At 35.5% G+C, this 21,932-nt stretch overlaps 2 protein-coding genes across 2 annotated transcripts; both read right to left on the bottom strand.

Moving 5' to 3' along the window:
- Positions 1–289: 289 nt before the first annotated feature.
- Positions 290–2,146, bottom strand: LOC133793828 (altered inheritance of mitochondria protein 3-like). Its single transcript, XM_062231090.1, has 4 exons — positions 1,880–2,146; positions 1,480–1,803; positions 1,315–1,410; positions 290–1,238 (listed from the first exon to the last, which is right to left on the bottom strand). Exons 1-4 carry the CDS (start codon positions 1,883–1,885, stop codon positions 390–392), a joined length of 1,275 nt encoding a protein of 424 aa, XP_062087074.1. The 5' UTR covers positions 1,886–2,146; the 3' UTR covers positions 290–389.
- A 342-nt stretch (positions 2,147–2,488) lies between these two features.
- On the bottom strand, positions 2,489–5,914 carry LOC133795482 (uncharacterized). Its single transcript, XM_062232931.1, has 5 exons — positions 4,809–5,914; positions 3,832–4,655; positions 3,534–3,678; positions 3,322–3,412; positions 2,489–3,238 (listed from the first exon to the last, which is right to left on the bottom strand). The coding sequence occupies exons 1-5, from the start codon at positions 5,912–5,914 to the stop codon at positions 2,489–2,491; spliced, it is 2,916 nt and encodes a 971-aa protein (XP_062088915.1).
- Positions 5,915–21,932: the final 16,018 nt, after the last annotated feature.

Raw genomic sequence — 21,932 nt, forward strand, 5'->3', positions numbered from 1 at the left:
TGTCGGCAATAATCCGCCGGTAAAAACCGGTCGGTAAAAGTCATTATTATCGGCGGAACTAGCCTCCCGCCGGTAATAATATTATTACCGGCGGATCCCGACGGTAATAATTTGGTCAGAATTCACGTCTGACCCATTAATACCGGCGGTCTCCGCCGGCAATAATCCGCCGGTAATAATAAAATATATTTAAAAAAAATAATTAATTTTTATAAATTATATATAATTAATATTAAATAACTAAACTTGTAATTAAAAAAATTTTAAAATAAAATCAATATTATTTATATTAATAACCAAATTAAAAATACAACTTTAAAATACTAAAATTGTCTTTTCAAAAAAAAAAAACATACACTTAAATTTAATAGTAAATAATAAAACCTAAACTAATTATTATTGTCTTCATCAAAATGTTCATTTAAAAAATCTTCAATATTCGTGCTTCGACTCAGACCTTCATGAGACTGTGGTGCTGGCGGCGAAGGATAATATGGTCGAGGCTGTGGACGAATCAAAGGAGACTGCTGTTGTTGTTGATTCGGAGAAGTGTAGTACTGCTGATTATAAACGGGTTGCTGTGTCGATCCTCCATAATGAGGATATACCGGCTGCTGCTGCATAAACGGCCCAAATTGACCATACATATGTTGTTGTTGTTGTTGCTGCTGCTGCGGTAATCCTCCAAACTGACTTCCCATAGGTTGTGTCTGAGGAAACTGGGAAGAAAGTCCAAACATATAATTAAAAAGTGGCGACTGAGAGGAACCACCAGATATGTTTGGAGAATTGTGTTGTGGTTGCTGTGGCATCGACGACGTCCCCGGGCTTTGATTAGACGTACTACCTTGTTGTTGAGAAGGTAAGAACTGCTGCAATAAACTTTCATAGCGTGGGTCATGGAGAGAAGAATCAGTCTGAAAATTTCCAGACTCGACTTTATCACGCATCTTAACCCACATCTCAGCCAAAACTCCCATCATCTCTGGAGTCACATTAGTAGGAACTTGTGACTGATTTTGGCTTGGACTTTGACTTGTGGAGCTAGATGCTGATTTCTTCCCTTTGCCTTTAGGCCTGTATCCCACTCCTATTTGATAATCAGACCTCGAGCCAAGAATTTTATCCATAACCTGATACTGTATTGATTTAGCAATAGAACCTTCACTAGAAGCAGATTCAGAACCTGACCGACTACTTTGAATATTTTGCCTCTCCATCTCTTGGGTCATTTGTTCCTGCCAAAAGAAAATGTTAAAAAACCAATATTACTATAATTTAAGATCAATAAAGAAAGAAAAAACTTTAACTTACATGTAGTTCTTTGCAAGTTTCGCTAACCCAAGTCTTCGTAGATTTTTTTATATGAGTATCTTTCCAAGCATCAATAGCATGCTCATCAGGTTCATCCTACAAAATAATAGTGTTAGTTTAATTAATAATATAATAATATCAAATAAAGTTAAGTATTTTACTTACATATTCGTTACGGATCGCTGCCATTGATTTAGAGCCTTGCGTCGACAAATACTTCATTTCCTTTCTATTTTTCTTGTTCTGCGTGGATCGCGCTATAAACTTTGGGCTCAGAAACAAATCGACGATTTCTTTCCAGCTCTCCTTCGAGCACAAGTCAGGAATAGCATTGAGAGCACTATCCAAATCATTCGGATTTCCAGAATAATATTTTTGGAAATGAGAATGCCTAATATTCTTTCTCTCTGAATATCTTTTGCGCATCTCCGTATACAGAGTTCCCATAACTCTTTCAGGTTCTGGATGCCCATCGATATTATAGTAATACTAAAACAAAAATTGTTAGTTTAAATTTTTATAGACTAAAATGTATAATATAAAAAAATTAGGTATTTTTTTTTACCTTCATCTTTTGAACGACCTGGTCTTTATATTGCTGAGGAACATCTTTAAAATCTAAATAATGTCCCGGCAATAGTAATGTAACTTCAGTACTCAATTGACGAACAAAAGCTTGGTGCTCAGTACCAACCACTTTGTCTGTCGCTGGATCAAGTTGCAATTCAAGTGGTTTGCCAGCATCCCGCCTTCGTTTTTCAATATTAACATTACTGGCAGGGCCACGTCCCCTCCTTCTTGCAGGACGATCTATTAATTTGTTTAATACATAAAAATTAAAATATTAGTAAATCTTAAACATTTAAACAGATTGCGATTATAAAATTTAGATATTAACCTGACTCGCAAGTTGAGGGTATCCTGCTAGGATCTGTGGGGTCTTGACCACCACCATCTCCACCGTGATATGATACTATATCAGCTGACATGTCTCTTGTATTCATAAATATTTAAGATTTAATAATAAGAATAGAAATCAAATTTAAGATTTAATATCATCAAATTTAATTAAGTAATGAAATAACATTAAACAAAATCAATATCAACATAAATTGGAAAATACAAATCAAATTCAAATTTTTGTGTTTGTTACAAAGGTAATCATTACATAAAACTAATAATCACTATCACTTCCATCATTAACTAAATTAGCATTAACATCATCTTCACAAAAATCAATTAGTAAATCATCTTCTTCATCTAATTCTTCATTTGCTTCTTCATCGCCTAACTCGTGATCCTCTTGACTAACATTTAAATTTTGTATTGTACTAATGTCAATCGAATTTTGAGTAGGTAGCATAACCAACTCGCCGAGATCCACAGTCAACACAAAATTTGATGAGCTAATATCATGTACCACATCAATGTCTGAATTAGCTTCACAGTTCTCGACGTCCCAAATTTGTCGATGGTTTACCCCCTCAACCACTTTCCACTGATTTCCTCTAAGTAAATCATCGAGATAAAATACTTGCTTCGCTTGATTTGCAAGTATATATGGGTCATCCTTGTACCATTCCCCACTAGTGTTTATACTAGTAATATTATTCTCTATAATTATTTTTTTCCTTCTTGGATCTGTATTAAACCACTTACACTTGAACAATGTCACAGAATATGTGCCAGTAAATGTTAACTTTAATACGTCTTCAAGTATTCCATAATAGTTAAAATCTTCTGTTCCAGCAACAAATACTCCACTGTTTTGAGTGCTCCTCTTTAAATCTCGTTTGGTTGACATAAATCGAACACCATTCACTATACAACCTTCGTAATAAGCTCCTAAATGATCTGATCCAGATGCTAAAGCTAGCAACTCGTCACCATTATCTAACGATCTAAGCTTTTGTAAGTCGTATATCTAAAAGAATAAATAAAATTATTATAAAATTGAAAACAATACTTAAAAGGATGAAAGAATATAGGGTAGGTTTTTTTTTTCACCTTCTTGTGAAACCATCGCTGAAAATATTTCTTATGTAAAATGTTATGATCTCCATCCTGATATTTCTGTTTGATTTCTTCTAGGTGTTCACTATAAATAAGAACAAAAATTTTGAATCAGTTGAAAGCATTTTCAATGCAATAAAAGCAACTTTTGGGAAGAAACTTACTCCAAATATTTCTGAATTTCAGGTGAATTGTTGTATATGTACCACTCTGCTTGTTCACGAGTCGCACGATCAAGAGGCTTTAGAGTTTCTTTTGTTATAGGTCGACATTGCGATTGAAATACAAAAAGATTTCTTGGTGTCACCTTGTCTTCATTGCGATCAAGACGATTAAATCTTGTTTCAACACCTTTGAAATACATCGAACAAAATGTCAAAGCCTCATCTGCAACATAACCCTCGGCTATCGACCCTTCAGGACGGGCTTTATTTCCAACGTAATTCTTTAATTTTTTCATGTATCTTTCAAAAGGATACATCCAACGCATAAATACCGGTCCACCCAGAATCGCTTCTTCAGGCAAATGTAAAATCAAATGCACCATTATATCAAAAAAGGCTGGAGGAAATATGAGTTCCATTTTACATAATATTAGAATAAGATCTTTTTGTGCTTCTTCCATATCGCTAACCTTTATAGTTCTTGCACAAATTTTCCTGAAAAAGTTACATAACTCAGAAATGGTAGTCGATATACTCTTTGAAAGAAACTTGCGAACACCCACTGATAGTAATCGTTGCATTATTACATGACTGTCGTGGGACTTTAAACCGCTGATATTTGTTAAATCAGCATTTACTTTCTTCTTTAAATTGGAACAAAAATTATCTGGAAATTTCACATCTCGAATAAATTTACAAAACTGCATTCTTTGATCAGATGTGAGAACATAAGGGGCATGAGGCTTCATTAACTTTCCGCTGTCATCTTCATATATCCACAACGATTCCCTTACTCCAAACTTTTTCAAATCATGTCTTGCATTAGTGGTGTCCTTGGATTTATCATTATCCAAGATTGTGCCTAACAAACTATCACACACATTCTTCTCCACATGCATGACATCAATGTTGTGTTTTAAAGTGTTCGAAGACCAATAATCAAGCTCATAAAATATGCTTTTCTTCCTCCAATTTTGATCTTCTGCAATACGCCTACGTTTGACACCTCCAAACATCTCGTGTTTTCCAGGAACTTGTGGTACAAGTTTGTTTACTTGTTCTAATATTTCCTCACAAGTAAAACGTCTTGGTGGACGTCTTCTCTCGATTTGTCCGTCAAACTGAGTGTCTCTTCTCATTCGATGGTTACTTGGAAGGAATCTTCTGTGACCAATGTAGGATGTCTTACCGATCACTCGAACAGAAGTTGTGTCTTCATTACACGTCGGACAAGCTTTGTATCCCTGACCACTCCATCCAGATAAATAGCTACGAGCAGGAAAATCGTTAACTGTCCACAATAAGGTTGCACGCAACTTGAACATAGTGTTGGTTATACTATCTCTTGTATCGACACCATTAACCCACAACTCCTTTAACTCATCCACCAATGGTCTCAAGAATATATCCATGTCCTTTCCCGGTGATTTTGGTCCAGGAATAAGAATGGATAATATGAAATTATTATCTTTCATACACATCCAAGGTGGAAGATTGTAGTTAGCCAACACCACAGGCCACATACTATATGCTTGACTCATGTTGCCAAACGGATTGAAACCATCTGCAGCTAAACCTAAACGAACATTCCGAGGTTCACTAGCAAAATCAGGATGTTTGGCATCGAAATCCTTCCACGCTAACCCATCCACTGGGTGTCTCATTATCCCATCGTCTTTTGATTTCCCAGTATAGTGCCATAACATTTGTTTCGCTGTAAGTCTTGAACTGTACAGTCTTTTTAATCGAGGAGTCAATGGAAAGTAACGCATCACCTTATGTGGTACCTTTTTTCCATCCGTTTTTTCAGGAGAAATCCATCTACTACTTCCGCAAATTGGACAAGTCTCTTTAGTTGAATGCTCTTTGTAAAACAAACAACAGTCATGTTCACATACATGAATTGACTCGTACCCTAACCCTAATTTCTGTAATCTTTTTTTAGCCTCGTAGTAGGTTGATGGAATTTTATTTCCCTTCGGAAATGCAAGCTTTAGTAATTTCAGTAATTCATCGAAGATTTTATTCGGAATCTTGCCTCTAACTTTCAAATGCAATAATTTTGCTAAAAAGTTAAGAGAAGATATCCAATTACAACCAGGATATAACTCAGCCTCTATCTCGTCAAACAGATCGTCATAAAATTGTCCTGCCGCAGGATTATTTTCAACTTCTTCGGTTGTAGGTAGAAGGAAGTCTTCGACCATCGGAATCATCTCATCAACATCATCATCGTTGGCGTCCACCACATTGGCAACATCTGCTTCTGCTTCACCGTGATATATCCACTTCTCGTAACCTTGATGAAAACCCCAATCGAATACGTGTGCTTTCACCATAGGTAAAGTTTCAAGCCTATTGTTTATGCATCTAACACACGGACACCTAATTCTACCAGAGGAATCCTTATATTCCGACGCCATCGTCAAGAAAGCTTGTAGACCGTTCCAATATTCTCGACAAGCACGATTTCTCAATGTCGTCCAAGTCTTGTCAATCGCCATCTAAAGTGTTATAAAAGTATATAAGTTTACAATATGTGAATAGTCTTATATTTTAAAGTGTTATTATAAAATGTTTATAATAGTCTATTATAAACATTTAATAGTTTTATGCTATTTTATGTTTTGTCATCATATTTTATGCTATTTTATGCTATTTTATCTAATTTATCCTAATATTATTTATTTATTTATTTATTATTATCTAATGTTTACTAAAAAAATTAATTAGTTAATTATTATCTAATTTTTCCTTTATTTAAATAAATTATTATTATCTAATGTTTACTAATTATTTAATTTATACTAAATTAATTAATTATTTATTTATTTATTTAATTATTTATTTATTATCTAATTTTTCCTTTATTTAAAATAACTTATTTAATTAATACTTAATTATTTATTTATTAATATTCATTTAATTATTTATTTATCATATTATTAATTTAAATCTTTCCTAATTATTTAATTAATTATTAATTAATTATAATTAAATTAATTAATTACTAAATTAATTAATTAATTATTTATTTATTTAATTATTTATGTATTATCTAATTTTTCATTTATTTAAAATAAATTATTTAATTAATACTTAATTATTTATTTATTAATATTCATTTAATTATTTATTTATCATATTATTAATTTAAATCTTTCCTAATTATTTAATTAATTAGTTAATTATTATCTAATTTTTCCTTTATTTAAATAAATTATTATTATCTAATGTTTACTAATTATTTAATTTATACTTAATTAATAATAATTAAATTAATTAATTACTAAATTAATTAATTAATTATTTATTTATTTAATTATTTATCTATTATCTAATTTTTCCTTTATTTAAAATAAATTATTTAATTAATACTTAATTATTTATTTATTAATATTCATTTAATTATTTATTTATCATATTATTAATTTAAATCTTTCCTAATTATTTAATTAATTATAATTAAATTAATTAATTACTAAATTAATTATAATTAATTAATTATTTATTTATTTAATTATTTATCTATTATCTAATTTTTCCTTTATTTAAAATAAATTATTTAATTAATACTTAATTATTTATTTATTTAATATTCATTTAATTATTTATTTATCATATTATTAATTTAAATATTTCCTAATTATTTAATTAATTATTATTTAATTATAATTAAATTAATTAATTATTTATTTAATTATTTATCTATTATCTAATTTTTCCTTTATTTAAAATAAATTATTTAATTAATACTTAATTATTTATTTATTTAATATTCATTTAATTATTTATTTATCATATTATTAATTTAAATCTTTCCTAATTATTTAATTAATTATTAATTAATTATAATTAAATTATTTATTTATTTATTTAATTATTTATCTATTATCTAATTTTTCCTTTATTTAAAATAAATTATTTAATTAATACTTAATTATTTATTTATTTAATATTCATTTAATTATTTATTTATCATATTATTAATTTAAATCTTTCCTAATTATTTAATTTATACTTAATTAATTAATTATTTATTTATTTAATTAGTTATCTATTATATAATTTTTCCGTAAATTAAATAACTTATTATTATCTAATGTTTACTAATTATTTAATTTATACTTAATTAATTAATTATTTATTTATTTAATTAATTAATTATCTATTATCTAATTTTTCATTTACTAAAAATTTATTTATTTAATTAATACTTAATTATTTATTTATTTAATATTCATTTAATTAATAATAAAAAAATTAATCATTTATTTATTTATTTATTCCACATATTTAATTATAACTATTTTAAAAGCTGAATAATTAATATGTAATTAATTGAAATTATTTTTATTTAATTAATTATATAACTACTCTTTTATATAATTACTTAATAATTGTTTACATATATTATTTAATACTTACTTTTTAATAAATACATTTTTTATTATTTAATTTTTATTATTCTCATATCAATTCCTTTCTAAGTTATTAAAATAACTTTTTTCTATAATTTAATATTTATTATATTATTTATTAATATTTTATTTATGTACCATTAAACTATTTTTTTAATAATAACAATTTATTAATAACAAATTTATTAAAATCTAAACTTCATAATATTAAAATAATTTTAATTAAACTATAACAAAAATACATTATAACATTCTAACATTATAATAATAATTTAACAATAATAAAAAATTATCCATGTCCTAATATCTAACAATATTTTCATATACTTTAAAACTAAATAAACAAAATAAAAATGTATGAAATACAAAATTACTTACCTGTAGTCAAACAATAGCAAGATTCAGTACTCCCAATGAAACTCTGAAATATGAACATATATATATTAGTTGTAAGTTAATGGAATATTTAAATTCAATATATATAATTAAGAAAATTGTTCATAACCAAATATTAACCCAAACTTTTTATTATATATGTATTTGATTAAAAATACAATCAGCCAAAACAAATATGAAAATATATACATGATATTAGAAGAAAAATATAACTCAACTCAAAAATATAACTCAAACAACATCAGAAAAATATAATAGATTACAATAAAAAATATATAACTACATACCTAGACAGATGTGATGAAATAATGTTGAATACAATCCAAAAAACTTTTGAAAATGGTGGATATTGCCTCGGACGAACGGAGGCAAATGAGAGTTTTTTTTGAGAGATTTCTGAGATTTTTTGGCACTCGGACGAACGGAGCCGAAGGAGACGGATGGCCAGAATATATAGAATATTATTGCCGGCGGAGGTCCGCCGGCAATAATAGTTCCGCCGGTAATAGTATTTAACGGTAATATTTTTATTATTATTACCGGCGGAGCCCGCCGGCAATAATCCGCCGGTAATAAGTGAAAATTAAATTGGGCGGCAGGTTGACCGCGTGAATGAAATTTGATTATTGCCGGCGGATTGTCCGCCGGTAATAATCGATTTTCCGCCGGTAATAATTAAATAATTTAAAAAATAAAAACAAAATTAAAAAACATGATTAATACCGGCGGATTCAGTTTTCCGCCGGTAAAGATAGTATTATTACCAGCGGATTGACTCCGCCGGTAATAGTTCCGCCGGTATACCTGATTTTTGCTGTAGTGTCAGGAGTTTCCTGTTTCGTCGGAACAAAATCAAACTGGCTGGCAGATTTTTTTCAATCAAAGAAATTTGCAAATATTCTTGTATTAATTGCAAGATTTCAGAAGAGCTGGCCTTGGACGTTTTTCTCAGTTATAAATACATTGTCAAGGCCTTTGGAAAAATCAACTCCTCCATTTTGTTTTTGTAAACACTTGTTGTTATTTTTTAAGAGTGTTTCTTTGTAGAGATTAAGTTATTCACCTTAATCTTTGTGTGTGTGTTGAGTGCACTTGTCCATATAGCTATCTTGTTCCTTGTAACAGGTGGCATCTCTTGTGAACGTGTTTCTAAGAATCTTCGAGAGAAGATTTCATCAAAGTCTCACTTCGGGAGGAAGAAAGCACTCGCTATTCTTTGAAGGGATTTTAAGAGAATCAACATTTCATCAAAACTAGATTCGTAGAGAAGAGTACAACAAGATTGCAGCAATAGTTTAAGAGAGAGTCTTACATTGTCTAAGTCAATGCTTTTGTACACATTATTTCTTTACTAATTGGATTATTCTCTAGGCGTGACCCCGTGGATGTAGGTTATTCGAAAGGATATCTGAATCACGTAAAATTTCTCGTGTGTTGATTTTTACCTATTTTTCTTTTTCTGTCTTAACACTTGTATCAATTGTGTTAACAACGCTGGAATCTGTATAAACAACTTAATCAGTATTCTGCATTTAATTAAGTTGTTTATCTCTAATCACTTGGTAATTTTAAAATACGAAATTTCAATTGGTATTAGAGTATGTCACTAAAATCTTAGTATGATTTTGTAATTTTTCGTTTGTTTTGTGCCTTGTGAAATGTCTTTCTTTGCGGAAGGTGGATCTATAACTCGCCCTCCATTGCTGAATGATACAAACTATCCATACTGGAAAGTGAGGATGAAAGATTTTATCAAATCCCTTTATGAAAGGGCTTGGAGATCAATATTAATCGGTTGGATACCACCTGTCGAGACAGATTCGAAATCCGATGAGACACAGGTAAAATCTGAACTTGAATGGTCTAATGAAGAAGATAAATTGTCAATTTATAATAATAAAGCTTTACATGAAATTTTTAATGGTGTTGGTGAGAGTTATATAAAATTGATTTCATCTTGTGAGTCTGCCAAAGATGCTTGGGAAATCCTTCAAACTCAATTTGAATGAACTGTGGATGTTAAGCGATCTAGGCTTGTAATGTTGACCATAAGATTTGAAAACCTTCGCATGTCTAAAATAGAAACCCTCACTGATTTTTATGAAGAATTGTCTAACATTGCTAATGAATATTTTGCTTTAGGAGAAAAGTTGTCTGACACTGTTTTAGTTAGGAAAATTGTTAGATCTCTTCCTGACAGGTTTCAATCCAAGATCACAACCATTAAAGAGGTAAAGAACCTTGGCACCTTGAAAGTGTAGGAATTGATGAGAAGCCTTCAAACTTTTGAACTTAATCAAAAGATTCGCCAATAAGAGAAACCAACTGCTGTGAAGGAGAAATTGATTGCCTTGAAATCTCCAAAGAGAACATTGAAAGCTCAAATGAGGAAGATGATGATGAAATGATCTTGTTATATAAAATATTTAAGAAGTTTATGAAAAAGATTAGTAACAAGAAAAACATGTCCTAACCCTCCAAAGGTAATAAATTTTCCAAACCTTTTGAATCTACTAATAAAAAAGGTATTTAATGTAGGGAGTGTGAAGGTTTTGGACATATTCAATCTGAATGTGCCAATACCTTGAAGAAAAATAAGAAGGTCATGGCATCCACTTGGAGTGATCATGACTTTGAAAGTAATGATGAGGAAGAAAATTATAATCTTGCCTTAACTTCTGTTTTTTTTTTTTTTTTTTTTTTTTTGCTTACCCCTTTCTATGCAGGTGAATGAGAACCTTGTCTGTTTAAATAATACTATTTTAGCAGAGGAGAGTTCCCATGGTGATTCATATGAATCTGATTTGGATTAGGATTCCTTGAAAGAATCATACAAAAACATGTATGATCAATGGTTGAAAGTGTGTTCAGAAAATCATTTGATGGCAAACAATAACAAAGTTCTCAAGAAGAGAAATGAAGAACTTGACTCTATTGTTAAAAAAAAATATGAAATTGATATTGTTGCTAAAGATTCTAAAATCAAACGTTTGCCTAATGAAGTTGATCAAATTGTGAAAGGTGTCAAAACGTTTAATCTTAGATCTATGGTTTTGGATGATGTTCTACTTGCAAGTCAAAAAGCTTGTGATTTTTCTAGGTTAGAATCAAACGGATCTAAACTTAAAGGAAAAACAATTTTTATTTCTGGAAATCTTCCTGTTGTTTCGACTACTGACCCTTCTGCAGGTTCTACTCAGACTCATGTGGCCTCTATTAGGATTAATGTCCTAAAAGTATGTAAAGACATTTTATTGATTTTAAATAAAAGTACAATTTTATTATATTTGAATGTTATAGTTATCGTTTGAATTAAATATATAATAATATCAAGAAAATTCCATATTCGTTCATGAGAATATGATCTTGTATTAGTACAAGAGAATTAAGATCATATATAATGAATAAAATAGTCAGTAACATATTAAAGTAAGGAATATTTAATGAAAGGTTACTAGTACGGTTTGCTAAGCATACGAGATGCAAGTAATTTAAATTTGGATAACTGATTTGGATAGACATCTTAGTAAATGTGTTGTATATAATAGAGATTATATATGACAGGACTGATAATAATTAAATATCTTTATAAATTTGTCGTTTGACGTAAATATTTAATTCTTGTCATAATAGATTATCATTTGTAGATCAGTCTAAATCCTGAGTATTCATGAACTCATGTTTATGTTTATTGGATCTTTTGATTCACTCATTAAGGTTTTCTTAGAATAATGAGGCTAATGACTTTTGTTTTGGAGATTCAATATCATGGATGGCTGGGAACATGAATTACAATATTGGAATTCATGCTTTCCTAACGGATCGAATATTAGTTCCCTTAAGGGTTAATTCTAGAATTGAATAGTTATTGAGCTCAAATTTATAATTATATTATAAATTAATTATTCGCTAGTTAATTAATGGTACTTAAGGATCAAGAGATAATTAAAATGGTAAAATGGTAATTTTGACCAGCTCTAATTAACGAACCAATAATGGAGGACATAACTACATATATTGATTATATTAATGGACTACTAGAGAAAACTCTGTAAATATAATTCTATAAATACTTAGAGTGCAATTCCATATTTATTGTGGAGTAATCATGGAATTAATAAATAAGATTATTAGATTAAAAAGTTTAATTAATACTCTGGTTTATTGGAGCTTCAAATAAATGTGTTAATTAGTTATTTAATTATTCTTTTTAAATATGATTTAAATAGATAATTAAATGAAAATATCATATCATTTTTAATTTGAATTATATTTTAATTAAATAAAGATTATTTAATTAGATTAAATATCCTTATAAAAGAATTAGACTCTCTCTCAAAAGTGATAGTTTTCTCTAAACCATAAAACTATTCTAAACCTTCTCTCTCTGTCAAAACTCTCTAGATCTCATGTGTTGAGTTTTTCTAGGGAGTCACATAAATCAACATTTTGAATCCTACGTGCCCACACACGTCCTTGTGTATTTGAGGATTGGTCTAGAAGATCAGGGTGTGAGATCTCATAATACTGGATAGGAAGATCATTGATTTATACAAAAAGACTCAAGAACACACTTGATAGGCTACAAGAGGTAATCCATGATCTATTTGTATGTGATTTAATATTTATATATGTGTATGATCCTGGCTGGTATTAATATTTATTAAAACGGGTCCATATATTCTGTTGCGTACCTTTGATTTGATCATTTAATACCAACAGTCCCATCTTCTTAATCTATCACAGCACATGAGAAACAGGCCAGATATTTTCAGAATAAAAAAACTGGTCATTTTATTCCAATTTGTCTTTTCTGTGGAGTGAAAGGTCATATTCAACCTAAATGTTTTACCTTGATGAATTTTCTTCAAAAAAAATATTTAATCATTATGGTAATTTGAGAAAAATGCCCTTGAAGAAAATGACTCCACCTAAGAAAGTTTGGGTGAAGAAAAATAAATCCAAATGTCTTGCTGCCTTTACTTGTCTTAGAACATGTGCTTCTAACTCTTGGTTTTTTGATAGTGGTTGTTCTAGGCATATGATTGGTAACAGAAGCATACTCTTGAACTACCTTAGACTTATGCCTAGCTTAATTTCCCCAAGTTTCTAACCTCAAATCCTTAATTCCTGAGCAAATTCCTTCAAAGTTTCCCAAAACTCTTTCAAGCACCAAGAGGGAGATAGAATGTGGGAGAGAGAGAGATGTGAGCTGGGAGACTAAGTCACTTCTGCTTAGTTCTAGAATCCTAAGGTCTAAGTCTAACCTTTGCTTCAAAATGACCAAAATGCCCCTTAGGTCAATTTTAGCCCTTAAATATTACCAAGGGCAAACCCGTCATTTGCATCATTCCCATTAATTCCTCGAGTATTCCTCTAAATCCATAATTAATCCCTGGCATACCCAAATAACCGCTAAATAACTACATGTTACCCAGTAACCCCGAACACGTGCTACATTCCCACAATACCCCTAGGCTCACCCCGAGACGGGTATTCAACCCCATCGTGACTATTCCGCTAATCTGCTCCCTAGGACCATCTCGGACCACACATCACAGATATATCTCCCCAATATTGTGGTCTCAAGCACAACACATACACATAATCACATTTACACCCTCAACGTGCCAAAATTACAATTATGCCCTTATTAACAAGAACGAGCCCACATGCATATTTAATTCACCTTAACATGCATATCTAGTCATATAATCATTTAATTAAAGTAATCACGTACTAATACACATATATCACAATTACCCACACAATAATATAATTAAAACAATTATTTCCCTCCTGAAACGCTAATCAAGGCACCTAAACATGCACTCTAGCCTTTAGTGCAGAGATCATAGGTACTCGTGGCTCACTCATTGTCCCCACAAACACAAGGGGTTCCTCCCCTTTCGGTTCAAAATTTACCATTCATCACTTGCAGTCTATCATTGCCCCATACTTTGACAACCAGTCCATCCCCAGAATCATATCAAATTCATCCATCACCAGTTCAATCAGATCCACAGACAACTCCCTACCTTCTATCTCTACTGGTAATGCTCTAACCCACCTTCTAGAGACTACCAGTTCCCCAGTTGGCAACAAAGTTCTGAATCCCCTAACATACAAATCAGAAGGTCTACACAAACGTTCTATCACCCTATCAGATACAAATGAATGAGTAGCTCTTGAATCAATCAATGCACTAAATGAAGAACCAGCACTAGAAATATGACATGTCACGACCTCAGCCTTAGTCTGGGTCAAAGTGAACACCCTGGCTGAAGTGAGGTTGTCACTCATCTTGGGTTCTTCCTTTCTAGCTTGTGGACAATCCTTCCTCAAGTGACTGACACTCCCATAGATGAAGCATGCTTTAACTCTGTACTCCCCCAGATGTCACCGCCTGCACCGTGGACACTCTAGGAAGCTTCTCCAGTTCTATCCCCCACCCTGACGACCACCAAAAGCACCACGTGCCCTCTTATCTGGACCAGAAGCAACAAAAGAGCCTGGGGCCTTTCTCTTCTGCTCGCTTGGGCCACTACCTCGACCAAAACCAGTGAAGGGAGGCCCCATCCTCCAAGCATCACACTTTGCGGCACCTTCCTTCCATATCTGATCTTCAGCCCCATCAGCAGTAAAGGCTTTATCCACTGCCTGGGCATAGGTGGTAGTCCTCAGATCCAATGTTATCTCAACATCACGGGCTATCATCACATTTAGTCCTTGTACAAAGCGATCCCTCCATGCCATATCAGTAGGCACCAAATCCGGCGCGAACTTCGCCAACCGGTCAAACTTCAAAGAACTTTCGGTGACGGTCATTCTGTTCTGAGTTAGATTAGTAAACTCATCCACCTTGCAACTCAAATTGCAACACTGTAATACTTCTCATTAAAGACATCTCTGAATTCATCCCAGGTCATAATAGTCACATCCCTCCTCTGCGACACAACTTCCCACCAGATGCGGGCGTCTTCCCTCAACATGTAAATGGCACAAGCCACCCTCTCATTGTTATATTATTTTATAATATAATGTATTATTATATCTGTTGACGCGGTTTTTCGCCAACAGTGAATTATATGAATAAGCAGGATAGATTAGTGCTGAATGATAAACCGTAATAAGAAAATGATAATAATCAAGAATATGGAAACTAATTGCAAAGAAAGATGGTCACTCCTTTTTTACGTGGTTAAGAGGTTAAAATCCCCCTAGTCCACGAGTCAATATTATTGATCTATCCTTGTTATTTCTTACAGAGTATTTTCATTACAAGAAGAATCCAACCCTTTTGCACTGCCCAGGGTCTTGGTATTTATAGGAGAATGATCTCTGAGTAGGCATTGGGGTCATCCTGTGATCTCTTTATCCCTCACTTCATCTCTGTGACATTGATGATTAATGACTAAACCTTACACTGAAGTGTGTTCTAATCAGTAGGTAAAAATGGATAATGGGCCGCATGGCCTAAATCAGGTGTGGGATGTCTGATCACGCACGTTTATATTGCGTATCCGGGAATTCGGGAGTAAAATATACACGTGATGTCTGTTATATGCACGTTTATATTGCGTGGTTGACTTTATAAAGATCCTGGGATATGTCAGGCATCTGATGTACCACGAGCTTAATGCAGTGCTAGCTCGTGTTTTTTGATGCCATGTTGACAATGGTTCCAAGTGATAAACAGCTAAACGATCCGCCAGCTCAAGCTACTTGTTTAGGAGATCGTACCAAATTTCTCTGGATGATAGGTGAACAAGTGGCACCTCGGTTATGGCTCTTTATTCATTCGCTTCTCCCGAGCTGCCTCAACAAGGTACGTGCTGATACTCAGGGCGTGATCTATGACGTCACTTTCGTCTTTCACGGTGGGGGCTTTTAAACTTCCTTTTCGATTATCCAAACCCTGTGTGTTACTTAAGTATCGGACACATGGAACGCCTTGATTGGCGTCTGTTCGAGTTTTCGAGGATCGAATTAAATGGCCTGACCACCTTGTTGCCGTCGTTTCGTCTTTTGAGTTATGACCTTCGTATCTCGCATTAACTTAATCGAACGGTCCTCCTTTCCTCATGCCTCTGACGTATAAATAAGGCTGGCATTTTTCAATACTTATCACCCTTCATTCGAAATTTTCCATTATTTTCTCTCTTTCAAAATTTAAAAAGCTATTCTTCTTCTTCTTCTTCTTCTTCTTCTTCTTCTTCTTACCATCTCAGAAATCCCCATATTCTTGCCACAAGAGCCTTTCAGAAGTCCAGCCTTAAGGAATCTTCCAGGACTCATACTTCTACACTGTCAGCAACCTTCGTTTGGAAAATACATTGTAAGTTTCCTACTCGTTGTATGTTTTGATTTCCCTTTTTCTTTGTTATGCAAACCTACATCTCATAGTTGTAAACAATAGGTTGTTTCTGACTGGATTTTGGAGCATAAGTTCTGATTCTAGGCATATTAAGTAGACCCAAAACATGTCTAGGATTGCGATGTTCACAACTAGGTAATTTTTGGGTAATATTTCTGGATAATGTTTCTGGGTAATATTTCTGGGTAATTTTAGGAAATACCCATTCGGGATATGGAAGATGAGAGGTTTTTAGGGTGTAAAACCGGGTAGCTTAGGGGTCACGCTTCCTAGGTGGTTTTTCTCTCAAAACCTCTCCACTAAGGCAAGTAATAACCTGACCCTCCTGACACAAGGATCCCTGAATATCAGGGATCCATTGGAAAGTTGGGTGTGTGGCCACGGCAGCGCGTGGCCTCACACCGCCGGTTGAGATTACCTCAGCTCGCGCACGAAAAACCATTGTTCTTCTCGCGCTGTTTGTCCTTTCATAGTTTTTAGGTTGCCTACTAAGTTTTTCATCATTCTTGTTCACTAGGCGATCAGATGGGGCCCAAAAGGAATGTGTCTAAGAAAAGCGCGGTCGGCTCGTCATCCCAGCAATCCAGCAGAGGGAAGGAGGTCGTGGCGGAGTCTCCCATCCCCCAGTTCGGTCCCACGGTGGAGAAGGAGATCGAAGTGGGACCTGATGCTTTCTTTGAGGCAGAGAGGATAGCCTTGAAGATCACGACCCAAGGGAGGGTCAATAAGATAATGTTGTCCCATAACATCGAGGTTGGGACCGGCGTCCTTATTTCCCGACCTCCCTTGGAGGGTGAGAGGAGCTGCACACCCCTCGATGAAGACTTCGCAACCTAGAGCGATGAGCATCTCAGGGCCAGGGCCTTCCTCCCCCTAGATCAGTATTTTGCCGACTTTCTCAACTACGTAAAGTTGGCACCATTTCAACTACCTCTAAATTCCTACCATCTGCTGGCGGGGCTGAGGTATCTCTTTCTGAAGCACGAGTAGGAAGTCCCTACCCCGGCCAATATCCTCTACTTCTTCTGCCTCAAGGCCAGCCCGGATCAAAGGGGATGAGGTGATGGGTTCTACTACCTGACTCGCTTCCCGAACTCATCTGCGGTGATCAAACTTCCCAGCCATCCCAACGACTTCAAAGATCAATTCTTTATGTCGAATGGGTTTCGCAATTGCAAGTACCACTACTTCAACCATCCTCGTAAGCTTTCTATCTTCAGCTCGCGTAAAAAAAATTCTTTTTTTTCTTTTCACGCGTATACTGACTGGAGCATCATCATGCAACCATTTTCGCGAGGACAGCCATATCCATGACCCTTGGGGGTCAATACGATACCCTGGCAGGGCTCCCACCCAGTGAGATCGACTACCGCCAGCTCGTGTCTAATGACACGATGTTGGCGTGTAAGTTAATCTCTGCAGGCCAGACTCTGGCCTTGAGGAGGATGCGGGCCACTCATACAGTAGCCCTCATTTTGGCACCTATTCCCGAGAGCAATGCTGCGGATGATGGTGGTGACGAGCAGGAAGAAGAGGCCGAGGTGCCGCTCGTGCGGAAGAGACGAGCTCCGGAGGCTGCTCGGGACCCCGATCTGGACCGAGCTCAGTCAAGGGCAACAGCCGGCCCCTCCGGCCAAGGTAACCCATACCCCTTTCGGGACTTAGATAGGACAGCCGCATACCTTAGATTAGTTAGGTTTAACCCAAACCAGCTCGTGCATCGCCACCAAAACACCTAGACTGAAACATAACCTTGCTCAAATGCGTAGATCAATTAGTGTTGTGTCATGACATGGGTCATCCTAGGGGTACTGTAGTAGTGGACAACACTTTGTCTTTTAGGTCGGCCTTTTTTGAGGAGTATGGGACCAACCTTAGGTCGTGGCCCTCCCTTCTCGAGGGTATAGTCGCTCCCAGACTTAGGCAATACGTGGAGGAATCCAATCCCGAGGTAGAGCCTGACCTAGAACCTCCCCTAATCCAAGAAGTGGTTAATTTAGACTCTCCTTCTCCTATAGCAGCTCCGAGGCTGGAGGTCGTGGAAATAGAATCTTCCTCTAGCTCGGAGGGTAGATTTTTGCTACTTCGTATGTATTTATTATTAATATTATTATTATTTATTTATTTATTATTGAAGAATGTATATGCATTCTTAACGCATTTCCCATTCTTTTTTCAAGCGAGGAGATGGCACAGAGAGGGGAACCTGACATCCGCTTGATGTTCCAAGAAGGGAGGTCCTGTAATGCCCCAAAATCCCTAATATGGTTTAATGGCTGGATTAGTAGGTCGGGAGGGCCATAATTATTTTATTACGCCATTAAATGATTATATGCATATTTATGTGAATTCCATTATAATATGATGTTAAATGCATGCATGTGGGTCCACATTTGATTACAGGGGTATTTTGGTAATTTGGCCTGTTTAGGGCATATTTGTATATTTTGGTGCATGCTTGTGATTGATTGTTGAGGCCACATTATAATGTGGATTTGTTCGAGCTATTCGGCATGAGACGATCTCTGAATATAAACTATCGGTTTGGTCATAACTGGTTTAAGCTCGGGGCTCGAGGTGAGTCTCGGGGTATTTCGGTGATTAGAGCGTTACCGTGAATTAAAGGGTAGCGGGATAAGAACAATTGTTATTTGAGAATTTTGAGAATAGCGGGAATTGGAGAGCGTTAATTATGATTAACGAGATACGTTGAAAAGGGCGGTTTTACCCTTGGGAATCTTTGGAAGCTTTTAAATGACCTAGGGGAAAAATAGTCATTTCACCCCTAGGATATATATGACCTTGGTAACTTGAATTTGAGGAAGTTTTGATTGGTGTAAAGCTTGGGTTTTGGTGGTTATATGGTGGATAAGTTGTGGTAATAATTGGTGGCATTTCTTAGTGATATTGGGAGAGTTTTTATAAGGTTTTGAAATATGTTTAAAGGAGAAAAACAGAGGTTTTTGGATGAATTTTGGGTGGGGTCGCGAACCAAGCTTGTTGAAGAAGAAGGAAGTGCTTATAAGGCTTAAGGGTCGCAGTGCTTGGGGAAGGACCGCGGCGCTTGAGGCAGGAGCTTGAGGCGAGTTGCCTTTGTTTTTTTGGGAAGGGATGCGGTGCTTGGGGAAGGGTTGCGGTGCTTGAGGACCATCTTGGCCAAAAGTGTATTTTTGACATAGGGATTCAAACCTTAGGCCTCGGGATCGATCCTACTACCAAGTTTAGTGGGATTCGATGTCCCGGAAGCTAGGTCTTGGTCCGGGAATATTTTATTATTCGTTTTATTGATGGAATCCCATAATTGGTTATGACCAGGTAACCGCTAAGGGACAAAAAGACAGATCATTCTCGAGGGTCGTTCTTATATTAATTCTCACTCGAACCAAAGGTAAGAAAACTGCACCCTATGTATATGACATGCATGATTGTTGTTGAGGCATGTTGGTTGATAAATGTGGACATTGATTGCATATCAAATGCTAGTGGATGTTGTTTACTTGTGTATGGCACTGATTAGTCGGGACAGCACTGGTCGCGTATTACTGACCTAAGAGTCAGAAATGGCATAAGCATCCTGAACACAGGGTCGAATGAAGATTAGATCTAATCGATATCAGCGTTGAATGACTCTAAGGCATTAACGCTGGACCGACCCTAAGGTCGATGAATCTTATAAGCACTTGACTAGTCTAAGCTAGTTACTCAGAGCCAGGGCCTAAGGCCTAGGTGACTGCTTGTCATATGGCTGGGGAACAGTGTTCCATAGTTATGACTCTAGAGTCATGAGGAAGGTTATGTGGGTGACTAGTCATCATGCACCTATCCTGTTTAAGCTAGTGATAGGTTCACTTATCTGTTAAGCCCCGGTGACCCTACCTTCACATGGCTAAAGGGAGTTGTACCCACCTTAGTGACTTTTGCAACTGTCACTTACCTGTTTTGGACTGAAAGTCCTAAATGAATATTATGATCATTGTTGATATTATATCATGCTATATTTTGTTTTCTTGTTGGGTCGTGGCTCATGGGTGCTATGTGGTGCAGGTAAAGGGAAAGAAAAGCTCACCCAGCCTTGAGTGGAGAGCTTAGGTGGTGATGTGTACATATGTGGCCGCTTGACCACCACGAACAAGGAGTTCTCAGAGGAACTAGGGGGTTTACCCTATTTTTGTCGCTTAGGTCGGCGGGTTTGTAAATTTAAAACAGTAGTGACCATTTTGAGTTACAAATAACTTGTAAAAGTTTTGATGGGCCCATGTATAGTTTTATGTATTTAATAAAATATATCCTTTCCTTTTTATTGGTTTTCTACCTTAGCCTATTAATAACACTTAGAAGCACGTTTTAACCAAAGGACTCGGGTAGCGAGTCAAATTTCTGGTTCACCGATCACCGTAATTATTCTAGGATAACCAAGGCGTTACAGGTCCAGCGAGGGCCCCCTTGTCAAGAGGCTTCAGCCTACTTCAAAGAAAACGCTGCCCCCAGCTGCGACTGCCTCCCAATCCCCGGCTAAGGGGAAAGGCTCGGGCTCAGGAGCTCCGCCCGCTGCAGCCTCGGGGAAAACAGGTCCACCTGCGCCCCTTCCTCGCCTTCCTCCACCTCCTGCTTGGGAACCGGTAGCACCGGTTAGTCCTCAAGCTCCAGTGGTCCCTGTCACCACTGTTCGCATCCTCGTCAACCCCCAGGATCTGGAGCTGATTCCAAACACTTTTCAGGGGACCGTCTACGAGATGGCGAACTACTCGGTGGAGCATTTTTACAAGGCCAAGCCCCACGACCTGAGGGCGATTGAGGAGAGGTGCCCGGAGAACGTCATGGAGTCTGCCTTAGGGATGAACCTCACAATAAGCATTTCTCCTGACCTTGCTTTTATTATATGTATTTTATTTTTCTGGTATGTACCTAACTGTTTCTTTGCTTTTTGTAGGCGGTCTTGGCCCAACACCGTAGCATATCTCAAGCCACAACCAGGAACGAAGAGCTCAAGGTTGAGCTGACTGCGGCCCAAGTTGCTCTCGCCACCTCTCAACAGAGCGAATAGAGCACCAAGGCTGCTTTAGTGGCGGCCCATGCGAGTGAACAGGCGGCAGAGGCCGCTTTAACCACTACCCGAGAAGGCGAGCAGGCGGCAAAGGCAAACAGGAAGCGAAGGTGGCCTCGGTAGCCCTTCAGGCCGAGCTCGAGGGAGCCAAGGCAAAACTGCTGGAGGTCGAGGTGGCCATTCTGGAGGAGAAGAATGCATCG

This window comes from Humulus lupulus, chromosome 8 (assembly GCF_963169125.1).
Source record: "Humulus lupulus chromosome 8, drHumLupu1.1, whole genome shotgun sequence".
Classification (NCBI taxonomy): domain Eukaryota; kingdom Viridiplantae; phylum Streptophyta; class Magnoliopsida; order Rosales; family Cannabaceae; genus Humulus; species Humulus lupulus.